Consider the following 24372-nt stretch of genomic DNA (forward strand, 5'->3'; position numbering starts at 1 on the left):
GTTTTTATCACAACAGCAGTCTCTTTGCGGCCCTTCAAGATGTCGGAAGTCGTCAGGGAGTTGACATTGTGGGATAAAATTTTTCGGAACCACAGCACGGTAAGGATATTTGCGACAGGATTTTATGCCCGATGAAAGCCGCCGTCAAACGTTACTGCAACGAAGGTCATGATATTTTGATGGCTCAAGACATGCAGACTGCCCTAAAAGAAAGACCAGTACGAGGAACGACAGCAGGAGTATTCTGAATGAACGATAAGTTTATAACTCTGAAGTTAAAGAAGATCCCTAATTTCAGCGCACTGCACAATTTTGAGTTTACCTCCCGTGGACTTCGAATGTGGAAAGCTTTTAAAATTGGAGCTGGTAAGCTAATTGCATGGAATAACATCATATTTTGTTTACAAGAAGCTACCTGCCTCAGCGAGGATAAACTGTTTTTCATAGTTTGAGCACGAGAGATGGATGAGACGACCGCGCACCATGGGAGAGTTGACGATATCAGTGGCACCTTCGAATGTCCCCATCCCCAGTGCTCAAAATAATTCCTTAGTCGTGCAGAGCTGGAAACTCATCTAAGTGTGACTGCAAATCACAGCCCAGCGAAGACGGTACAGCGGGGCGTGTATGACTAGTTACGAATCGATTGGGTTCAGTTTTTCCAGAGAAATCACTGGATCCCAAAAGAAAGTCTCGCCTCCAGAAAGAAGTTCAAATGGAAACCACAACCGAGGTAAACTCGCTTCGAATGGGTTGGGCGCTTCAAAAACCTAAAGGCAGCCAAACACGCTTCTCTGACAAAGTTCGTGGGTACTTACAAAAAAAGTTTGACATTGGTCAAAAAACTGGGAGGAAGGAAGATCCTGCATAAGAAGCTAACGATATGCGCAATGCACTCAACACCGATGGCACACGAATGTTAAGTAGAATGGAATGGCTTTCAAAGCTTCAAATTCTGAGATTTTTTTCGCGACTCTCTGCGAAGAGAAAGCAATCAGTTGGTAAGGAAACCTCCGCCGTTGACGACGATGAAGAGCTTGTTGAAGAGTATGCCTCGCTAACAGATGAACAAATGCTCGAGAAAGCCAGTGTAGCTGTAGAGTCTGAAATTGGTGTCAAGCATCTAGTGATGTATGATGTCTACAACCTTTGCGAAATTGCATATGAAAACAGACTTTTATTTTCAAGGTTAAGATGCTCAGGGAAAAGGGCAGTGTGCAAGCATTTTGAAATCCCATCTAACTTAAGAGACACCAAATCAAGTTTGGTTAAGGTACTATCACTAATGGTTGAAGATTGCTCATGCATGAAAGAATCAGATTACGCAATGTAAGTTTCAAACAACTATTTTGGTAAATTGAAATTCCACAACTTTGTCAATGGTGACATTTGTGACGGTTTGGATCCATTTGGATTCTGGATTATGCGTAGCAGACCATAAGGAAGGAACAGTGGGATGAAGTGATAAAAATGTGAAGGCTTGAAAAGATTTAAATTTATTAGAGCTTTCTGAAACGCCACGACCGAGAAAGGATACTGAATAAAATATGTCCATCTTCTTTGAGATGAGGTTTGGGACTGCCTAAGGTTGTGTTAAAAAAAATTAATTTTTAGAAAACTCATCCGTTTACTTTCAGGTGCTGGAACTAATTGCAGGAAAAAGAAAAACCAAGTCCCGTATATTCTGTAGTCTTTGGAATTATTCTACCTGGTTGATTTACTATGTATTCTGGCCAAATCCTAAATCGAAGACGACTATTTGGAAACTTGTGGTTTACCGACGTGGACGAAGGATCAACTGAGAAGGAATTTAAGTAACATAGACGTTGCGTGACGCATGAGTTAAGTTACTGAGTTATCATCACTACTTTGCGACCTGATGGCGGTACACAGAAGTCTTATCGTTTTAGAAAAAAATCCACCATGTTTTTTTTGGTATTCATTCAATATTTTATTTCTGGCGACTTCGTGAGGTTTCATAAATTCAGAAGAAAAGACCTTAAGATGAATTAGTTCGCGTGGTAAAAAAATTATTTGATTACATGTCACATATATCAATTGGAAAGGACTTCGCTTTAAGTACCACGAATATGAAAACTTCGACGTTGAAACTAAGTGTTATTCTGAAAAAACATGAATCTTGTCATAGCTATCCTGCCTCTGAAGTTTTTTCCCCTTCCTCATTAATTGAGTGATAAACAAAACAATAGGTCGCCTCTAAGAGTCAACTCTCGGCGGCTGTATTTCTTAGATGAAGATAGAGATTTTTCCTTACTTAATGATGTTTTATCCTATTGTGAGTCTTAAGAAAGCTTTTATGGACTCAAATCACTCGTCAAACATAAGTTGGCCGAATTAGTTCCGTTTATTTTTTAGACCGCTCCATGTGCATTGCTAGCTCGAATTTTCGAAAATGCACGCAATTTGTCGGCCGGCTATTCTAGAAGTTCGCCGAAACCACCACATGTTTTTATATTTCCATGCTCTTCTACCCTATTTTAGTCAATCTTTAGTCAGTGGAATTTTGCGCTGAGCCGAGATAAAGTTGCATATTTCCGGTCATGGCGGTATCGTCAAAGTAGGTGTCAAACAAATACTTTGCAGTGAAAAAAACAAAATTTACGTGGTTTGTTCTCATAAAGGGTTGATCTAAATATGCGAAGCAAAAAAAAACCCTCGAACTAGAATTCTGTAAAAAGACGAGCTCGGCAATTTGTGCCATTTTCGATATTCGGAGTTGTTACAAAGTAGCGTAAGAGCGCTGAAGCGATTTTCGCTCAGAAAAAAATTTTGCAAAACCCAAGGTGGTTTCGATTACTTTTAGACTAAGGTAGATTCCTGAGCAAAGTTTGAAAGAAATCGATTTTTCGACCCCAAACGCACTGGACCGCTCTTAGAGAGACTGCATGCGTCTTAAGAGGCTGTCTCTCTTATTTCCACCCGGTCAATTTTGCGTCAAAAATAATTTTGCCTGAAACTCTGTTAACAGAAAGACTTTACCTAGGAAAGAACTAAATTAGATTTGGTTTGATTCGAAATAATTTTCTGACTGCATTACAGGCCATAATTATTTCCCAGTCCGTAGGGACCGTCGCAACGTCTCGAAAATTGAAAAATAGGCATATTTTGTAACGTTGTAAAATATTTGATTCGCGTAGTTAAGCCACAGAATTTATATCAGATTGCTTAAAAACCTTTCTAGTTTGCCAAGAAAGTTAGAATTTGCCCTCTCAACATATTTGAAAAGGCGAATTTTAGCATATTCTGACTACTAGAAATCGCCATCAGCCGATGGCCGTAAATAACCTTGATTTGACGATTCTATCCTACACAGCCGTTAAGTTTAGACCTTTATAGGCAAAAATATGCAAAAACCCCTATACGTTTTCGATTTTTCAAAAGTTATGACCGTTTGAATCAGCACATGTACGAGCATTCGCGATTTTTTCGCCTACACCAAAATCGAACCACTGTAGCAGATTTCGTCATAAATACAGCTTATCCGCTTTGCAGCCCGGCTTCATGGCTCACTTCAGAATTTTTCTAATAACCAAATTGGTGAAATCCATGATAACTTCAACAAATAGCTAGGTATTGCCTTCGAAAAGTAGGCGGCATCCATCGTGATTCGTGGTATCAAAACAAATGTCGGAATTGGCCACATTTCGCGGTGAATCACCCATTTAACATCGCTGCAGAGCTGAATTTTTTCCAAAATTGAGAAACAACCGGAGAAATCATGGGTTTATGTGAAATTTCAGATATTCCTCGCTTCCCAAACTGGTGAACTGGACTTTATGATAACTCCAGCAAATACCTCCAAAATTCAGCGGTCGGCATCTGTCGATACTCTTCTTTGACTCGTTGTTGCGAACTAAACTCGAAAACTAAAGCCATGTTTCGCGCTTAATGTTCAGTTGAAACTTTGGATTGCAGCTGCATTCTCTTCAAGAATCAGTCATAGAACTCCACTTGTAAGTCTATGTGTCGAAGTTTAGCGTTTTGGAATTTAAAGCTGAACGATTGCACTATCGCGCATAACAGAGGTCCGCATTAATCATTGCAGGTGAACCTGCTGACCCTTTATTTTTTTTGGAAGGCCTGCAAGTGTAGTATGGCATGCAAGTGCTTTTTCGAAACCAGAGAGGCTTCAGTCTGTAGTGAGTCTTCAGCGAGGTTGTTAAAGCTTTCATTGGACAGACGATACGCATTGACGAAACACCCAGTGAAGGGAACAACAGCTGCAGTAAGAATAGTAGACGAATCAAAGAACACTCTCTGTATAAATAAGATTGAGCATTTTAGTAGCTTCCGCAACTTCGAATATGGAGATATCGGTCTGAGAGTTTGGAAATGTTATGGCATCGGTAAAGGGAAGTACATTCCATATGACGTAATTTATATCAAGCACCAAGGTCAAACGTCCCTTCAAACCATAGAATCTCAAGGGTTTTATGATCCTCCTGAAAAGCGTGTGGTCAAGCGTCGTTCAAAGGGCAGCAAGGAAACAGAGAGTACAACGCCATTGTTTGAATGCTCTGTGTTTGGATGTGTTGAAGTGTTCGAAACCTTTTCGCAACTGGAGCTGCACCTGAACGTTGGAAAGCATACAGTCAGCAGGTTAAAGCCAGTATGATGCAAGGGACTGGGCCCTTAAGTTCTCGTCGATAGATACCGCTGGTATCGAGTGTTCGAGCTGTTCGTTAGATTCTAGTACACCACTCACTGCTCCCGTGGATACTTCGCCCCACTCGTCTTTACGAACAGGATGGGCCGTAAGCAAACCAAGGGGCAGCGTTAGATTTTCAGAGAAGGTAAAAGATGTGTGAGAGATTATTCAGCGTTAATTGATTTCCGGTTGATTTTTTGCGATAAGTGACAGATGATTGAACAATAGGATCATATTATATATTTAAAATGAGAGAGACCAGAGCGAAAGACAGAGAACGGTGAGACGAGAGAGAGGGAGGTTAAGTTGATTTTATAAAATAAAACGTGAAGTTTCGGAACATAGCAGATTCTTTAGTCTCATTTCCGACACAGTGGCACCTCCGACGGGACGCGCGAAGCATGGAGGAACTAACCAAAGAAGCAGAGGCTAAATTGCAGATGTTGCTGTACACTAATGGAAAAACACGTGGCATTGTGGAAAGGGAAACCTAGGAGCGGTCGCGCGACATCGCGACAACCTACAAGCATTAGTAAAAGAAGTAGACGCGCTTAAACTAAAGGTCGAGCAGGCCATGTTCAAGGCCGGGAAAAGTGCAGAAGACGTTGGAAGTTGGAGCAGTAGCATTGAAGAACCGATCGCCGAAGCTGACGAAGAAGTTTCGCGACTAGAAAAATGGCTCGTGGAGACGAATGGAGAGATCGAACATCGAAAGCACAAGGACGAAGAAGAAAGGAAAGCCCGTGCTCGTGAAGAGGAGCTTAAATTCGAAAGAGAGCAAATGGAGATGAAGCTAGAATTCGAACGCCAACTGGAAGAGACCAAGGCAAAACAGCAACCTGTTGAGAAGGTTAATCAGACTGAACAAAGGACAACAAAGCTACCGAAACTACAGATCACAAAGTTTAATGGGACGTATGAAGCATGGCTGCCGTTCTGGAACAAATTTCAAGCTGAAATTGATAAAGCAAACCTTGCGTCTGTGACCAAGTTTGCATACCTAAAAGAGCTGGTAGATCCAAAGGTTCGAGCGGAGATAGACGGACTGCCTTTCACAACAGAGGGCTACGAAAGGGCAAAGAATATCCTCATCGGCGAATATGGGAAAACGAGCGAGATCGTGAATGCGTACGTCCAGAACATCGCGAATTTGCCTGTCATTACAGGAACACAACCTGCGCCTATCCACGAATTTTACAAGAAGCTCGTGTACAATGTGCAATCTTTGGAGACACTGGGCAAATTGAAAGACGTCACTGGAAATGTAAGGAGTGTGCTCGACAAACTAAAGGGTGTAAAAGCAGATCTAGTGAGAGGACAAGTGGACTGGCAGGACTGGGACTTCCCACAGTTGATAAAAGCTTTGAAAAGTTGGAAGGAAATCAACCCCATTGGGAGCGGCGCGGATAATGCGGGGAAGCAAGGTGCTAAATTCCGCGATCGCGAGAAAACATTTCACGCAAACGAAACTACGCCAACACAAAGAGGGTGCGTCTACTGTGACGCAACTGACCACAGAGCTGTGAATTGCGACAAGTTTGTGACAGTTGGAGACCGCAGGAAACAATTAGGACTGAAACAGCTTTGTTTTAACTGCACAGGAAGTCGACACCGTGCTTCTGAGTGCAAATGCCGTTCTGGCTGCCAGATCTGCAGTCGAAGACATCATACGTCGATCTGTGACAAACATACATCGCGAGACCAGCTGATGACCACAACGAGTGCAGAAAGGAAAGGAGTGGTGTATCCTATGGTAACAGTTGACGTGAACGGTGTTAAATGCCGAGCATTGTTGGATACAGGAGCCGGAAGTTCCTACGCTTCATCAACGCTTCTGAACTGTTTACATTTGCGCCCTATCCGTCAACAATTCAAGCGCATTGAAATGATGTTTGGTACTTCAAACAAAGCGATAGACATCTATGGCCTACAAATTCGAAGCGTTGATGGTAAATTCACCTTGGAAGCCGAAGTAAACAAAGTCGACCGCAAAGAGTTGTTGACATTGGAAAACCCAAAATGCGCAGAAATCGTGGCTCAGTTTTCTCATTTGAAGGGCGTAACCACAAATGATAACGACGAGAAAGCGATGTTGCCTGTTCATCTGATCCTTGGAACAAACGAGTACGCTAAGATCAAAACAGGGGCAAGACCAAGAGTTGGGCGCTCGGGAGAACCAGTAGCAGAATACACGAAGTTCGGCTGGACGATCTTGTCACCTGGAACAGAGTTGGATCTCAGCAACATGTTGTTAACGCAGACCTCCGCAATTGATTACGAAGAATTGTGCAAGTTAGACGTCTTGGGGTTGAAGGACAATCCAAGTGGAGACCAGGAAACCGTTTACGAAGAATTCAAAGAGCAACTAACTAGGAGTTCAGAAGGCTGGTACGAGACGAACTTGCCCTGGAAAGGAAATCACCCCCCCCTACCGAACAATCACACTGGAAGTTTAAAACGTCTCAAAAATCTCGTGCGGAAGTTAGAGATACAAGGCGAGCTGGAGAGGTACAACGACATTATCCAGACTCAACTGAGCCAAGGGATCGTAGAACACGCTGACGAGGTGGTCAAGGACGGAAAAGAGTTCTACATTCCTCATAAAGCGGTCGTGCGCGAGAATGCAGAATCTACAAAGATACGCATTGTTTATGATGCTTCTGCAAGAGCTAATGCAAGTGTCCCCTCACTCAACGAGTGCCTCGAAATCGGCCCTCCACTACAGAACCAGCTTTGGAACGTGCTGGTACGAAATAGGTTCTATCCCGTGGCAATAGCTGGCGACTTAAAACAAGCATTTTTGCAAATTCGCGTCCGAAGAGAAGACCGAGATGCCTTACGCTTTCATTGGATAAAGGATCTGGCAAGCAAACAAGTAGAAACCTTGCGATTCACTCGAGTACTCTTTGGTTTGGCACCGTCTCCATTCCTCTTGGCCGCAGTTACCAAAGAACATCTACAGCGATACAAAATGGTGAACCCGGAATTAGTAGAGGAGATAGAGCGCAGTATGTACGTGGATGATTTAATCAGTGGTGGGGAGACAACAGAACAAGCGTTAGAAATCAAGATGACAGCCACGACCATCTTTGGTGAGGCGACTTTCAAGCTGCACAAGTGGCATTCCAACGATCGGGAACTAGAAGTTGAAACTGCGACTGTAGATGAAGAAAGTCAGAGTTACGCCAAACAACAACTGGGAACCAGAAAGGGCGAATCAAAACTGCTAGGAGTCCCCTGGGACAAAGAAAAGGACGAAATTCAAGTCAGCTTCCCGATTTCAACCGCTGAGCCGACAAAAAGAGGTATTCTTGGAAAAGTCGCAAAAATCTACGATCCACTCGGTCTGGCTTCACCCGTGACCCTCTCTGGAAAAATGCTCTACAGAGATGCCTGCGACACGAAGATCGCGTGGGATAGGCCCCTACCAAGTGACTTACAAGCCAAATGGAAGAAATGGGAGCAAGGACTTCCAGAGCACGTGAACGCGCCAAGAAATGTCGTCAAGCATTCAGGGAAGATATTATCAATCGACTTACACACATTCGGGGACGCAAGCGGGAAAGGAGTTGCAGCCGCGGTTTATGCAGTGGTGGAGCAACCATCAGGCACGAATCGAGGCCTCGGGACGGCGAAGTCGCGGCTCGCGAAGAAAGGACTCACGATTCCCCGATTAGAACTAGTGGCTGGACATATGGCTGCGAACCTAGTACACAATGTGAAAGAAGTCCTGAAGGGTTTTCCCGTAAGAAGTGTCTATGGTTGGCTGGATAGCACAGTCGCACTGCATTGGATCCGTGGTAATGGCGAATACAAACAGTTCGTGGAAAATCGAGTGAGGAAGATCCAAGAAAAAGAAATAAACTGGAGGCATGTACCAACAGAGGAGAATCCTGCGGACGTGGGGAGTCGGGGAGGAGATGTGAGTAGATTGACAGCTCTTTGGTGGCAGGGGCCAAGCTGGTTAGCAAAACCACAGGACTGGCCGCCAGACCTTGTAACGACATCTACTCAAGAATCAAAAGCGGAAGAAGCGAAACAAACTCGCGAGTTGTTTGCTCTAGCAGTAGAGAAAACAGAGAACAACGACGCCTTCGATGCGCTGCTGGAGAAGTACGAGCTGTGGCGTGTGTTGCGAGTGGGTGCTTGGATCTGGAGATTCCTCCACAACATAAGAACCGTCCGTAAACAGAGAATCGTTGGTCCCATTACCACTGAAGAAATACAGAAACAGACAACGTTCTGGATCAAGCGATCTCAGCAACAAGCAAAGTCGAGCCAGAAATTTGAAGAAGACCGTTTACAGTTAAATGTGCAAGGAAACCAAGAGGGAATATTAGAATGTAGGGGAAGAATTCAAGGCCATTACCCCATCTTTCTGCCAGACTCCTCGCCCTTCACTCGCAAGTTAGTTCACCGATCACATGTCGACACACTGCACGGAGGAGTGGCCCTTACCATGACCAAAGTGCGAGAGCTATACTGGGTACCGCGTTTAAGGGCACTCGTAAAACAAGTTCTCAGAGCGTGTTCAGGCTGCAAGCGTTTTCAGGCCATGGCGCTGGCAACGCCGCCTCCCGGACTTCTACCCACTGACCGCACAGAGGGGAGCACCCCATTTGAGGTTATCGGAGTCGATTTTGCAGGGCCCATCAAGTACCGTATCAGAGCCAAAACAGAAGGAAAGGCCTATCTTGCATTGTACGCGTGCAGTCTTACCCGAGGATTATTCCTGGAAGTACTACCAAACCTGGCAACCAGTGAATTCCTAAGAAGTCTAAAACGGCTCATCGCGCGCCGTGGGCGTCCGAAGAAGATATATTCCGACAATGGCAAAACCTTTGTTGGCGCCGAGAAGTGGCTCAAACAAGTTATGCGTGACGAGAAGACACAAGATTACTTAGCACATGAGAACATCAAGTGGCAATTCAACCTCAGCCGCGCCGCTTGGTGGGGAGGACAGTTCGAGCGCCTCATCGCACTGGTAAAAACAGCTTTAAACAAGACTATCGGATGCGGAATGTTGACCTGGACAGAGCTGTGTGAAGTGGTACTGGATGTGGAGATTGCTTTGAATAATCGCCCTTTATGTTACGTCGAAGACGACATACAGTTACCCGTGCTTACCCCTAACTCACTGCTATTTCTTCGATCAAACCAGCTACCAGAACTGGAACCACACCATCTAAGAGAATTTGATCTGCGTAGAAGAGCTAAATATTTGCGAAGGTGCAAGCAGGCTTTGTGGACCAGGTGGACTACCGAATATTTACGAGGGTTGAGAGAACGACACCGGATGAAACACAAGGGTCAAACCACGCCCTTGGCCAAAGGAGAGGTAGTCATCATCAAGGACGAGGAACGAAATCGCAATAAATGGAAAATTGGAATCGTGGAAGATCTGATTCCGGGACGAGACGGAATCGTTCGAGCTGCCAAACTTCGAGCGGGGAAAGGAACACTTGAACGGGCGGTACAACACCTTTACCCACTGGAGCTGTCCTGCGATCGGGAGAATGTACAGGCTCCTCTGCAGCTCAACCCCTTAGCCCCGACATTCAGGCCCAGGAGGGATGCAGTGGTAGCCGCTCGTTATCGCATTCAAGATGCGAACATTGATGCCGATTAGAGATATTTAGGAACACTGAACTGATATACTGGACTAACTTTCTGTTTCGTTCATTGAATTTCAAATTTTATCGAGCGCGCCATTCTAGTGTTTTTCTCCGTTGAGAAAAACAGGGGAGTGTGTGAGAGATTATTCAGCGTTAATTGATTTCCGGTTGATTTTTTGCGATAAGTGACAGATGATTGAACAATAGGATCATATTATATATTTAAAATGAGAGAGACCAGAGCGAAAGACAGAGAACGGTGAGACGAGAGAGAGGGAGGTTAAGTTGATTTTATAAAATAAAACGTGAAGTTTCGGAACATAGCAGATTCTTTAGTCTCATTTCCGACAGAATACCTAACGGCACGGTTTACACTTGGAGAAAGAACTGGGCGAAAGGCCGACCCCGCCCAAGTTGCAGTGGACATGCGAAATGCGGAAAATGAATCAAATGCACGTTTGTTCACTAGAGAACAGTGGCTGACAAAGAGCCAAGTTCAGAGCTTTTTCTCCCGGCTAGCAGCAATGCGACGAAAAGATCAGGGTGTGATCGGGATATCACTGGATGAGGAGGAAGATATCCAATGCGTCCAGGAAAATTCCGAGAGATAAGATCTGGTAGACAAAGTTAACAAAGAGATCAAAGTCTCACATCCAATCTGCTACGATACGTAGGACCTCTGTGAACGTTACCACAATAACACACTTCAGAAATTCAATGTGGTTTTGTTGAGAGCCATCTGTAAAATTGAGAGACAAAAAACAGATCCTCATAGACAAACTGTCGGACGTGATTAGTGATTGTCAGTGTGTTTCTCAGTAGACTTATGTAAACAATGTCTTATACAGTGGCTGAAAGTGTAGAATATTCTTTACAGATACAAACTACTTTTACTTCCGATATCAAGTTCTGACGGCGTTGTTATAGTGTAATATATTATAATATCTAGTAGTCAGTGAAATTTTTTGATGAAATCGATTGAAAATTTACCAAAAGCAACACTTATAACATCTGTTCATACGAAGCATGTGTCAAGTTTTTAACACGTTGGTAGCAGATTTCTCCGGCTATTAACAGGTTGCTGTTCTGTGAACACATTCGACGCGGAACCGAGAGAAGCAAGCTCAGGATATTTGAAATTGATTTATTAATTATATGATATCAAACTCCAGGTAAAAGCATTTATTCTTTTCATCCAAAATTTTTCTGCCCAAATATTACATTGGGATGCAAAATAAAACCATATGGCACAACGTACGGCACAAGCTATCAGCGGTCTTCTCTTTTGTGCGAACCTTTGTGAGAACAGTATAACATCGAACTGGATCTAAATTTAAGCGATTATTTCTTCACTTCAGAAGCCTAAAACCTTCATTTCTCCCTCAGCTTCCAGACATGGAGAGTTTATATTCTGATTTTGGAAAAAATTCAGCTCTGCAGCGATGTTAAATGGGTGATTCACCGCGAAATGTGGCCAATTCCGACATTTGTTTTGATACCACGAATCACGATGGATGCCGCCTACTTTTCGAAGGCAATACCTAGCTATTTGTTGAAGTTATCATGGATTTCACTAATTTGGTTATTAGAAAAATTCTGAAGTGAGCCATGAAGCCGGGCTGCAAAGCGGGTTAGCTGTATTTATGACGAAATCTGCTACAGTGGTTCGATTTTGGTGTAGGCGAAAAAATCGCGAATGCTCGTACATGTGCTGATTCAAACGGTCATAACTTTTGAAAAATCGAAAACGTATAGGGGGTTATGCATATTTTTGCCTATAAAGGTCTAAACTTAACGGCTGTGTAGGATAGAATCGTCAACCAGGTCCCAAATCCCAAAACTTGGCGTCTAAATCAAGGTTATTTACGGCCATCGGCTGATGGCGATTTTTCTAGTGGTCAGAATATGCTAAAATTCGCCTTTTCAAATATGTTGAGAGGGCAAATTCTAACTTTCTTGGCAAACTAGAAAGGTTTTTAAGCAATCTGATATAAATTCTGTGGCTTAACTACGCGAATCAAATATTTTACAACGTTACAAAATATGCCTATTTTTCAATTTTCGAGACGTTGCGACGGTCCCTACGGACTGGGAAATAATTATGGCCCGTAATGCAGTCAGAAAATTATTTCGAATCAAACCAAATCTAATTTAGTTCTTTCCTAGGTAAAGTCTTTCTGTTAACAGAGTTTCAGGCAAAATTATTTTTGACGCAAAATCGACCGGGTGGAAATAAGAGAGAGAGCCTCTTAATTACCGCAACTCTAAAAAAAACTTCCCTTGGTTGAAATATCTATGCAATATCTCTAAAGTTCGAGTCTTTCGAGGGAAAATTTACCCATGAAAAAAGTAATCAAACTATTCCTTGTCTGGTTTACCTTAGGAAATCTTCCTTAATCCTTAAAATCATGTTATAATTAAACGGTATATGAGTTAAGTGTAATACCATCAACTTGGTCAAAAGTTGGGATGAAAGGAAAAAGAGGAGAAGTAAGTTGACCCGTTAAACCCTACGAGTGACCAGCCTCTTATCTCATCTTACAGTAATACTACTCAAGCATTCAAAAAGATCATGATAGTTAAAAGAAATCACGAACCGAAGAAGTTTTGATTGTTAAACTAATTCTTGGCTCCATGTCGGTATCAGAGGAAACGAACAGACAAGAGAATCTAGATTATACATACTGAAGTAAGGGTATAAAGAGTTACTCTGGTAACTAATACTTTTTTTTCCTTCTGATGTATTTCCGTGGGTTAGTCCGGATACATTTTGTGCCTCAGAATTATGGACCAATTCTACACCTTTGGAAGTTAATCAACTAAAGGAAGAATCTAACAAGCATTTTCAAGGCCTCTGATGCAGAAAAAAAAACTGTACAAGTTATTACTTTCTCACAACAATTTATACATCAGAGCGTCACGTTAGGTTAAGTCAGTGATAAAAATCTTAAGTGAGTTGTCTTAAACTCCTGAGCCTGTTTTGTACGTTTTGACTGGCCATGTAATTTAGGGCAAGATCCAAGCTGGTTGTACCAGATTTTGTAGTTTAACATAACCCTGATAGTAATCTTAAAAGCTCGTACGTATAAATTTTGATACAATAACGCTTAAAGAACGTGATTTCTCCGTTTGAAGAACGTTTCACTGAAGATTTGGAAAACGCTCTCTCTTTCCGATCTGTCATAACGCAGAAATAAAGGAAGGGAAAACGACCATGGAAAAGGGAGAATATTTACAGTATCAGAAGTGCCGGAGACGACGGCGTCCAGCGGCTCATCGCCAGGAACTTTATGGCATCGCAAAATGAATGGAAATCGAAACGGCAAGATGGCTAATGGGTCGCAAATAACCACACAGATATTGTTGTGCGGGTCATCTATGATGAATTCTATCGCTTCATTAATGGCATCTGCTTCGTCCACAAACGTTCGAGTACACACTGGAGTTTCCTGAAATAAGTTGAGTGTTGTACGAGGAAGCTGTCTCGTCTGGAAATAGAAAAGAGAGCGTAAAACAAGTACATAACTTAAGTTCCAAAAAGGCTACATCGTGACAAATATTGCTTAAAATGTTAAAATACTGGATAAATGTTTGATTGTAAATTCATTCATCGACTAGCTAATTGATTCATGAATGTCATAGTAACGGCTGACGCGAATTCCTTTGAGAGCACTTTAAATGTAAGCAGACCGAGGGAAGCATTTTCAAGTCTGAGGTAATAGTTTTTCACATAACGGACGAATCTTGGTGAATATTTACCGTGGTGGATGTTTCTATGATTAGTCTTAAAATATTCTGTTAATCCGCAATTCTTGAGTACCAGGCTTGAGCAGTTCTAGAGTTGGCAAGCAGTAATTCCAAACGTCCTACCGCCTTCGGTCACTAGATTAAATCTCGGGTAAATAATATCTAGTAGCACCACAACTTACAAACAAAACAAAAAAATAGAATTTTTGACTTAGAAAGAGTAGGGAACACTCGATGATTAAAGACCTGTTCTATCTTTACCTCTAATACTAAAGTTTAGCTATTCTTACCCCCGCGATGAAGTCTTCCTTCATAAGCAACAACTCATCTTTTGCGATTTTTCTTACTTTCCTTTTATTTTCGTCACACTGCCAAATTTCTTCCAGGACGTCAGCTGCTGTTTTGTACACACTGCCAAGATCTTTTAACAGTTCCCATACTGGTATGTACCCTTCAACAGGCCCTCGGTCGATCAAAGCCCAGGTTGAGTTGTAAGACAGAAGTTTCTGAAAAGTACTGGTGTTTGTTGCTGTAGGCCCAATGGATCTGACAGAGTAGGTAAAGACTTCGTCACGTCTTTCATTGTACTTTCCCACATTACTACCTTTAGACGAGGTGTGCTCACCAGCAATACTTCCTCCAATATTGAAGACCCCAAGAAATCCAACAGACATTTGCACTTTAAGATAACCCGTAGCTGCCTCCATTAGCTCGAATTTCTTTTTTGCTCCTTTGCTTTCGGCATCGGCGATGCTGAAAAACACGCCACCAAGAGTCTGAACACCGGCCGGAAAATGACTCCCAAAACGTTTAAAGAATTCGCGAGCCATGTTTTGTTGTTGGACCTTGTCTATTTTAGTATCTTGAACAATGGATCTTGCCATTTCCCTTGCTGATTCACAAAGTTTTATTTGGTAACGTTCCAGCAAAAAGGATCTTGTTGGCGTCCGGATGTAATGAAGGACAGACACACTGGTTAACTGTTTTTTGAAAGCATCATGAAATTGTTTCTGCTGCTCAGAACCACGAGCTCCTTGTACCTCAGCAAAGAGTAAACCCTCAAGACCAGCTATAGCGAGACCAATATTTGTATTTAAGGACTCAACAGTTCGGATATAATCTGCAGCTGCTCCTCGGGAAGAGAACTTCATAAACTTCATATCCTTAGATATGCTTGGATTGGTTAATGACACATCTGTTGGTGGCAGGAGAAGTGGTCTGCCCGCTGGTTTTGGTACTTCATATTCAGAATGATAAATTCCGAATAGAGCCTTCCCAGCACTGGCTTTGGTGATCACCTCTACCGCGTTCTTGTAAATTTCATCTGCTTCCACAACTTCGCTGCATTGGTCAATTATCTGATCTAACTGTTGAAACATTTGATCTGGTTGCATTTGATCTTGCTTGAACCATTCTAAAGGTAGCTCAATTGTTTCCATAATTAATTTTATTTTGTCGTTGACGGTCTTCTTTGCTGTTTCCGATTTGTCTGTAGCTATTGTTTTAGCTTCATTCATCAGTTCTTTTGCCTTCTTTAGATTTGCTTCATCTACTGCTTTCGTTGCTTTGGTGTTTTGCACGAGTCCATCATCTTGTGGAACGTCGGGGGGCTTTTTTTTTTCGTTAAACTTAGCAGTTTCAACCAGCTGACGAACTTGGTCCATTTCTCCGTCATCAGCTCCTTGGCAGTAAGACTGAAGTTCGCTTGATTCTAGCCGAGAAAGTACCTTAAGTGACGGAGCTTTCCCACAAAGCCTTTTCACCCATTCCTTTGTGACATCAACTCCTTCAGCGATGAGGCCTCCATGCACTTCAAGATGTGGTCGAAGCCGCTTGTTTACACTCGCCAAGCCTTCCTTCTCTAAATCCTCTTCAGAATGTCTGTACAAATATTCCGCAAGCTCTCCTGTATTTGTCAGGTATCTCAAGACCAGGTGTAATGCTTCTAGGTGCAACCCATTTTCTTTCAACATTTTCTTCAGGTCCTCTTGCAATCCCCAGCAGGCGACACCTTCCAGCTCATCAAGCAGATTCTCTTTCTCATCGTAATCTTGCAAGGACGTGATGCGTTTATACAGCTTTCGAATCAAACCTTCACACTCTGCAGGATTGTCTCGCGGTAAATCACGGATTTTTCCTAGAATTTTTTCCGGAGACATTCTTAGTAAGGCGTCTGTAAGTACAAAAATTTTAACGTGAGAATGTTTATGCTGATTATAGTTCTTAGAGAGGCGCTTTACTCTCACACACACACACACACACACACACACACACACACACACACGCACGCACACACACACACACACAAACAATCATAGTAATGCGCTTGCAACTGTTAAGGGTTAAAACTGCCACAAGGAGAGAGGCTGACAAGATAAAATCACAAATATGATTTTTTAAATTAAGTTCCATGGGCTAGAGACTTATCTTTTGCTGTTTGCACTTTCCTGATCTCTACCATTAAGTTACGTAATCCTTTATTTTAATTAATTAATTTTAAATAACCTTATTTACATTTCTAGACTAAGTATGAATTCGTGCGTCTCTGAAAACTTGATACAAGGATTTTTAGGATTTCAGTTGAAAAGTTTTATCGTAAGTTTCACCTGAAGAAGACTGAAGGTTGAACATCGTAATTAAACAGCTTGCACTGTTCCAGTTACAAGATGGTTTCCTTACTATATCTTAGTTCACTCATTTATACATTTAAATTTCCGTTTATATCTGTGTGGATTCGCCAAATATTATGGAGCACAGCCAACGCAAAGTCTCCGCAAAGCACCCTGCTTCGGAAACTCAACATCCCCTACTGCCGTGGTGACCTAACACACCGGCTGAGCTGCAAGAAGACCCATGATGAGCCTGGCTGTGAATCGTGCGTGACAGCCCAAGACAAAAATAGGCTGGAAAGGCTGTCACAGCCCAAAGTTTTTGAAATTCCCTGACTTTTCCTTGAAAAATGTAGAATTTCCCTGACCAACTGAGTTAACAATACGAAAAACCAATTCTTATAATGGTCTCCAACCTCCCCTCACAGACATACATCCCTCTACCTATTTATTTATGCTTTTAGAAAGTCACATGCAGTGACATCGATTGATTATTAAACCCTTGAAGTAACATAGAAAAATAATTCATTTTTTTGGAAATCCAACATCATTTGCTCATATGAGCTAAAAAGTCCAAAAACTACCCTCCCAACACTTAGCTTTGGACACACTAACTGTTAGTGATCTATAACCTGAAGGATTAATGGTCCTTGGGCTGCATAACAGTACTGGCCTTGATGCTAACTTCCCCTTCCCTCCCTCACCAGCATCTTCATCAGCCAGGTTAGCTTGAAGACAGGCCATGCCTGCCATCAAGCAAAACCCTAAAGAGCTGTAGCAGGGCAGAACCTTCACTGCCAATCATGCAGAGGACCATGCCAAGAAGATGAAACAAGAACATGTGGCATTTCCCAAGAAACCCTAAACTCACTAAGGAGTTCAAAGCCTACCCTTCCCATAGTTGAGCTTTTAAAAAAAGCTGTTAGCAACCCACAATGCAACCCACCCTTTAAGAGGCCAGTCCCTGGGCTTCATCTGGGTGCTACACTTTATGTTAATTAGCCCCCCTGCATTTTAATTAGCCAAGCTGGCCTGCCAGTGAATCAAAATCATGCCCCAGCCAATGAATTTCTGACCATGTTTGTATCTGTGTCTATTCCATTTTCTAATGACAACTCATTTTCCATTTTTTTCCATTCCACTTTCCTTTCCACCGAAAAAACAGCACTGGACCAACATCAAGTCAAATCAATAATCAAATTGATGGCAAAACCAACATAACAAATTATGAACATAATGCCTACCAATCCTCTTCATTGGCAATGTAAACTTAACTACTTTGTAATATAAATATATACTGTTACTCCGTAAAAGAAATATTGATTATAGCCTCAAAGACAATGAGCTGTTCCAGGTTAATTGGGCCTGACAACCTTGCACATCCACTTGCACACATGCTTAGTGCCTCTTTGTATTTGTTTTGGTTAAAAAACCAGGAGAAAAATTGATTAACACTAGAATGGTTTAAGCTATTAGAATTTAAAGCTTTCTGATGTAAGTTAATTGAGAATTAAAAAAAAGACTACTTAAGTACTTTTATTTATACAGAGTGTACATGAATAATTTATGTAATTATTATAAATTGTTTCAAAGTTTTGAAAAGTACAGTTCCTTTTTACTCACAGTTCCTATTGATTGGATGCTGATAAATCCCTTATTATGGAACATACCAGAACATTCTGATACATGCAGGTATGTCCAAAATAAACTTATGTAAGAAAATGCACACAATCAAACAATTAAATGGCCATAAAGAGAATCAAGGGCTCCTTGGAGCAACCTTGTGGTAAATTGTCTTAAGAATTTGACTAAGTGATGTCCTTTGCCACTTTTTCAACTAATGGGTGTCCAAATTGGAATACGTCATCATTAAAAAATACATCATTGTGCTAAGAAGCAATTAGCAACAAGTGCAGTGTCTTTATAACAATATTAGTGGCTCCTCACCTAATAGTCATAACATATATTTGGGAAAAAATATGATTGTTTAATATATATTTACAGAAAACGGTAATGTCTTTAGGCTGGTTCACTAGAGATAAACTTTCACTTGAATTCTAATCAAATTAAGTCCTAAGATGAATGTGCTGTTCAGATTTTCCCTACTATTTTCCATCGCCTAATCTATGAAATTCTTTCTTATTAAATAATTAACATAGTTTTTTCCTGAAAAAGCACCCCTCTTGGGGAGGTCAGCCAATTTTAATTTTTTCAATTCAAGATTCTGAAAGAGCTTTGAACATTATGTAAATGCTGTGAGACACTGATATTTTATAATTTTATCAAAATACCGATGTTGAACTGAGGAACTGAGGAAGGGGATATATTACCTGCTTGAAATATAGATGACAATGATTAAATCTTGTTAATTTCATTAGGCAACACTAATATTCCTTTTCAAAATTGAATTTGTAGCCGGTTATAAGGCAATTTGAACCTAAAAAAGCAATTAACTGTCTCAAATTAAAATTTTCCTCTAAATGGTTGAAAAACTCAACTTAACTCTTAAATCATGTGTGCGAGTTGATGATCTGAATTGAATTTCGATTTGCCATGAATGGTACAATAAGAAAATGTATTGCATTTTTTTAAAATTAACATTTAAGGAAAATTAAAACAGCTTTTCAAATTTCTGCAAACAAAATTACATTAACTTAACTCCATATGATTGACAATTAACTGATTCTTGCAACATATTGTATGTTTCTTATTTCGGTTCTTTCTTAGAATCTCTCGAGAGGAAAATTTTTAAATTCTGCATCAATAAATTAGAACTGCAAGGAACTCCTAGTTAGATTCTGCTGATACAGAAATTCAGAAACAACCTGCAACTGCACTGTGATCGTGCTTGAATTTCAAATTTTCTAGCACTAACAGTTCTGTAGAAGTCTCTCCTTCTTAATGTCAGTTACGTAAATGCAATGAAGTGTGGGTTTTTTCTGCATCAGTAAATTAGAACTACCTTAAACTTCAAATTTTCTAGTATGAACAGTTCTGTAGATGCCTCTCCCTCTTAATGCCAGTTACGTAAATGCAATGAAGTATGGGTTTAAACGAAAATCTTACCGAAAATTGCTTCGAATTGGCAGCTGGTTCGAGTTGTCTGAAATCGATTATAGTATTATTTCTAGTTCGTGACTTTGCTGGCTTGTTAAAATACTTGCAGAGCAACGTTGAAAGATCAACATAACATAGATTTCTCGTTGTCAAAAAATGATCATTGTGAAAAAACAAAAGCAGAATCACTAGAACCATATATTCTTAGATATTTAGGAGCTGCCGGATCTAAGAGTCTTCCATTTTCATTCTCAAATTATACAATTAGGAGTTCTTCCGCAGCATATGTTTTCCACAGGAAACATGTTTCGATTGAGGTTAAAGCTCAAAACTCTAGTTAGACTAAACATGCCTCACAGTAAAATCATACGTATTAATCGTTCAATGACGCTTTAGAAAAGCTCTTACCTGCTGAAGGGTAGAAAGAAAACTGAGAGAACAAACCGGGCGATACCAAAACTTGGAACACTCAATACGTACTTAAGTTTCTGGATGTTTCCGTGTGGATAGGTTTAGAAGCGTGAGACTGGTATCGACCTTTGGATACGAAAGTGAGGCTACGAAAGTTATTTGTAGCAGATGGGAAGTGATGATACAGGGCTTTTTCTGCTGATCATTGTCTTTTTGTCAACTTATAGTTCCTATTACGAATACCACCACTCCACAGGTTTTTCTTAGCGACTGGAAAAACTGGTGGTAAAATTTGACTACCGGGCACTAAATTATTTTTACTTATTAGGCTGTTTTCTACATACCATGAGGAGCTTTGGCCCCGGAAAAAATTCGCAGCATGCATTCTACGGAGGCGCTATATTTCTGTCATCAGTGTAGAGAATTACATCAACGTTTGCGGTTGGTAGATGTCTATGCGGTTACTTAAACCTGTTGATTATAAGTTAAAGGTTCACCTGATAATTATTACTGCATCTATGCTCGAATTTCAATTACGAAAACACAAGAAATCTGGCATTGAAATCACTTGACGCGATCTTATCACGGAGGCCGAATTCTTCGATCGATCGGCTGAGCTTTTTATAGTTACGGGATCCAATCTCGACCCCAAAAAGTACTGGTACATGCTAACGAAAAGTTAATGTGAAATCAGGCCGAAAGCTTTTGCAAAAACGAATTCTTTCGTCGATTCCGCGATGACTACAATACGTTCACTCCCGCCAGCAGATCTCAAGCGCGCCAACAAAGGGTGTTCTTTCAACGCCAGGTAACCAAACAACATGCATATTATATCTTCAATTAGTCTCTGTGCCAGACTAATTAGACAGGGAGAAATCCAGCAGATGGATTCGCGAGGTCTCAAAACATAATCTTGTTGTTGATGCGGTAAATCAAATCGCCCTCGACCGTACACTTTAGGCGGGAAACGCCTCCAGTCGAAATATCATGGGAAATTGCAATGATGTCAGTCAAGAATAGCCGAGCTTGACAAAGACATTCAGGAACAAGTATAGGGTTAATAATTATATAAGTTAATGGTGGATGCCTCAACTTTCAGTCAAAAGAAAGAGTCCAGACAAAGAGCGGTCTCCTGATATAAATAAGGGTGAATTATATTTTTCGTGCCCTCTTGGGTAGTGTATACCCGAGGATTACCTATAATTTCTTGCATACCCTCTTGGGTAGTGTATAGCTGAGGGTTATTTTAATATCTTCTATACCCTCTTGGGTAGTGTATACCTGAAGGTTATTTTAATCTCTTGCATACCGTCTTGGATAGTGTATTCCTGAGGGTTATTTTTAAATCTCTTCTATACCCTCTTGGGTAGTGTATACCTGAGGTTTATTTTTAATCTCTTCTATACCCTTTTGGGTAGCATATATCTGAGGGTTATTTTTAATCTCTTCTAGACCGTCTTGGATAGTGTATACCTGAGGGTTATTTTTAATCTCTTCTATACCCTCTTGGGTAGTGTATACCTGAGGTTTATTTTTAATCTCTTATATACCCTCTTGGGTAGTGTAAACCTGAGGGTTATTTTAATCTCTTGCATACCCTCTTGGATAGTGTATACCTGAGGGTTATTTTTAATCTCTTGCATACCCTCTTGGGTAGTGTATACCTGAGGGTTATTTTTAATCTCTTGCATACCCTCTTGGGTAGTGTATACCTGAGGTTTATTTTTAATCTTTTCTATTCCCTCTTTGGTAGGGTATACCTGAGGGTTACTCCTAATCTGTCCTACACCCTCTTGGGTAGTGTATACCTGAGGGTTATTTTTAATCTCCTGCATACTCTCTTGGGTAGTGTATACCTGAGGGTTATTCTTAATCTGTCCTATACCCTCTTGGGTTGTGTATACCTGAGGGTTATTTTTAATCTCTTCTATACCCTCTTGGGTAGTGTATACCTGAGGGTTATTTTTAATCGCTTCTATACCCTCTCGGGTAGTGTATACCTGAGGATTAATTTTTAATATTTTCTATACCCTCTTGGGAAGTGTATGCCTGAGGGTTATTTTAATCTCCTGCATACCCTCTTGGGTAGTGTATACCTGAGGTTTATTTTTAATCTCTTCTATACCCTCTTGGGTAGTGTATACCTGAGGATTAATTTTTAATATCTTCTATACCCTCTTGGTTAGTGTATACCTGAGGGTTATTTTAATCTCCTGCATACCCTCTTGGGTAGTGTATACCTGAGGTTTATTTTTAATCTCTTTTATACCCTCTTGGGTAGTGTACACCTGAGGGTTACTCTTAATCTGTCCTATACCCTCTTGGGTAGTGTATACCTGAGGGTTATTTTTAATCTCCTGCATACTCTCTTGGGTAGTGTATACCTGAGGGTTATTCTTAATCTGTCCTATACCCTCTTGGGTTGTGTATACCTGAGGGTTATTTTTAATCTCTTCTATACCCTCTTGGGTAGTGTATACCTGAGGGTTATTTTTAATCGCTTCTATACCCTCTCGGGTAGTGTATACCTGAGGATTAATTTTTTATATTTTCTATACCCTCTTGGGAAGTGTATGCCTGAGGGTTATTTTAATCTTCTGCATACCCTCTTGGGTAGTGTATACCTGAGGTTTATTATTAATCTCTTCTATACCCTCTTGGGTAGTGTATACCTGAGAATTAATTTTTAATATCTTCTATACCCTCTTGGGTAGTGTATACCTGAGGGTTATTTTAATCTCCTGCATACCCTCTTGGGTAGTGTATACCTGAGGTTTATTTTTAATCTCTTTTATACCCTCTTGGGTAGTGTACACCTGAGGGTTACTCTTAACCTGTCCTATACCCTCTTGGGTAGTGTATACCTGAGGGTTATTTTTAATCTCTTGCATACCCTCTTGGGTAATGTATACCTGAGGGTTATTCTTAATCTGTCCTATACCCTCTTGGGTAGTGTATACCTGAGGGTTATTTTTAATCTCTTCTATACCCTCTTGGGTAGTGTATACCTGAGGGTTATTTTTAATCTCTTGCATACCCTCTTGGGTAGTGTATACCTGAGGTTTATTTTTAATCTCGTCTATACCCTCTTGGGTAGTGTATACCTGAGGGTTACTCTTAATCTGTCCTATACCCTCTTGGGTAGTGTATACCTGAGGATTAATTTTTAATATTTTCTATACCCTCTTGGGAAGTGTATGCCTGAGGGTTATTTTAATCTCTTGCACACCCTCTTGGGTAGTGTATACCTGAGGTTTATTTTTAATCTCTTCTATACCCTCTTGGGTAGTATATACATGAGGATTAGTTTTTAATATCTTCTATACCCTCTTGGGTAGTGTATACCTGAGGGTTATTTTAATCTCTTGCATACCCTCTTGGGTAGTGTATACCTGAGGTTTATTTTTAATCTCTTCTATACCCTCTTGGGTAGCGTTCACCTGAGGGTTACTCTTAATCTGTCCTATATCCTCTTGGGTAGTGTATACCTGAGGGTTATTTTTGATCTCTTGCATACCCTCTTGAGTAGTGTATACCTGAGGGTTATTCTTAATCTGTCCTATACCCTCTTGGGTAGTGTATACCTGAGGGTTATTTTTAATCTCTTCTATACCCTCTTGGGTAGTGTATACCTGAGGGTTATTTTTAATCTCTTACATACCCTCTTGGGTAGTGTATACCTGAGGTTTATTTTTAATCTCTTTTACACCCTCTTGGGTAGTGTATACCTGAGGGTTACTCTTAATCTGTCCTAAACGCTCTTGGGTAGTGTATGCCTGAGGGTTATTTTTAATCTCTTGCATACCCTCTTGGGTAGTGTATACCTAAGGGTTATTCTTAATCTGTCCTATACCCTCTTGGGTTGTGTATACCTGAGGTTTATTTTTAATCTCTTCTATACCCTCTTGGATAGTGTATACCTGAGGATTAATTTTTAATATCTTCTATACCCTCTTGGGTAGTGTATACCTGAGGGTTATTTTAATCTCTTGCTTCCCTCTTGGATAGTGTATACCTGAGGTTTATTTTTAATCTCTTTTATACCCTCTTGGGTAGTGTACACCTGAGGGTTACTCTTAATCTGTCCTATACCCTCTTGGGTAGTGTATACCTGAGGGTTATTTTTAATCTCTTGCATACCCTCTTGGGTAGTGTATACCTGAGGGTTATTCTTAATCTGTCCTATACCCTCTTGGGTAGTGTATACCTGAGGGTTATTTTTAATCTCTTCTATACCCTCTTGGGTAGTGTATACCTGAGGGTT

At 40.9% G+C, this 24372-nt stretch overlaps 3 protein-coding genes across 4 annotated transcripts; 2 read left to right on the top strand and 1 right to left on the bottom strand.

Moving 5' to 3' along the window:
- Window positions 1–883: 883 nt before the first annotated feature.
- Window positions 884–6507, top strand: LOC136283485 (myosin-6-like). The gene is made up of 3 exons (XM_066172437.1): window positions 884–1273; window positions 5154–6422; window positions 6472–6507. Exons 1-3 carry the CDS (start codon window positions 884–886, stop codon window positions 6505–6507), a joined length of 1695 nt encoding a protein of 564 aa, XP_066028534.1.
- On the top strand, window positions 6427–10577 carry LOC131780450 (uncharacterized). The gene has a single exon (XM_066172753.1). The coding sequence runs from the start codon at window positions 6555–6557 to the stop codon at window positions 10296–10298; it is 3744 nt and encodes a 1247-aa protein (XP_066028850.1). The 5' UTR covers window positions 6427–6554; the 3' UTR covers window positions 10299–10577.
- Window positions 10578–12100: 1523 nt separating this feature from the next.
- LOC131793926 (interferon-induced very large GTPase 1-like) lies at window positions 12101–20196 on the bottom strand. 2 transcript variants are annotated; one of them, XM_066172741.1, is made up of 3 exons: window positions 20106–20196; window positions 14322–16168; window positions 12101–13772 (listed from the first exon to the last, which is right to left on the bottom strand). In XM_066172741.1, exons 2-3 carry the CDS (start codon window positions 16002–16004, stop codon window positions 13392–13394), a joined length of 2064 nt encoding a protein of 687 aa, XP_066028838.1. In that variant the 5' UTR covers window positions 16005–16168; window positions 20106–20196; the 3' UTR covers window positions 12101–13391. The 2 variants fall into 2 exon arrangements, with proteins under 2 accessions (XP_066028838.1, XP_058967410.2); XM_059111427.2 differs by having other exon boundaries at window positions 14322–16204; window positions 20106–20188.
- Between the last annotated feature and the right edge of the window lie 4176 nt (window positions 20197–24372).

This window comes from Pocillopora verrucosa, chromosome 9 (assembly GCF_036669915.1).
Source record: "Pocillopora verrucosa isolate sample1 chromosome 9, ASM3666991v2, whole genome shotgun sequence".
NCBI classification, from domain to species: Eukaryota; Metazoa; Cnidaria; class Anthozoa; order Scleractinia; family Pocilloporidae; genus Pocillopora; species Pocillopora verrucosa.

Excerpts from the sequence above, each read along its gene's own strand:
- LOC136283485 (XM_066172437.1), top strand. The coding sequence starts at position 884 with ATGCGCAATGCACTCAACACCGATGGCACACGAATGTTAAGTAGAATG. Across the intron at positions 1,274-5,153 it reads CCAAATCAAGTTTGGTTAAG|GGAAACCTAGGAGCGGTCGC; the intron begins GTACTATCACTA and ends CATTGTGGAAAG. Across the intron at positions 6,423-6,471 it reads AAGGAGTGGTGTATCCTATG|GAGCCGGAAGTTCCTACGCT; the intron begins GTAACAGTTGAC and ends TGTTGGATACAG.
- LOC131780450 (XM_066172753.1), top strand. The coding sequence starts at position 6,555 with ATGATGTTTGGTACTTCAAACAAAGCGATAGACATCTATGGCCTACAA.
- LOC131793926 (XM_059111427.2), bottom strand. The coding sequence starts at position 16,190 with ATGTCTCCGGAAAAAATTCTAGGAAAAATCCGTGATTTACCGCGAGAC. Across the intron at positions 13,773-14,321 it reads AGGAAGACTTCATCGCGGGG|ACGAGACAGCTTCCTCGTAC; the intron begins GTAAGAATAGCT and ends TTCTATTTCCAG.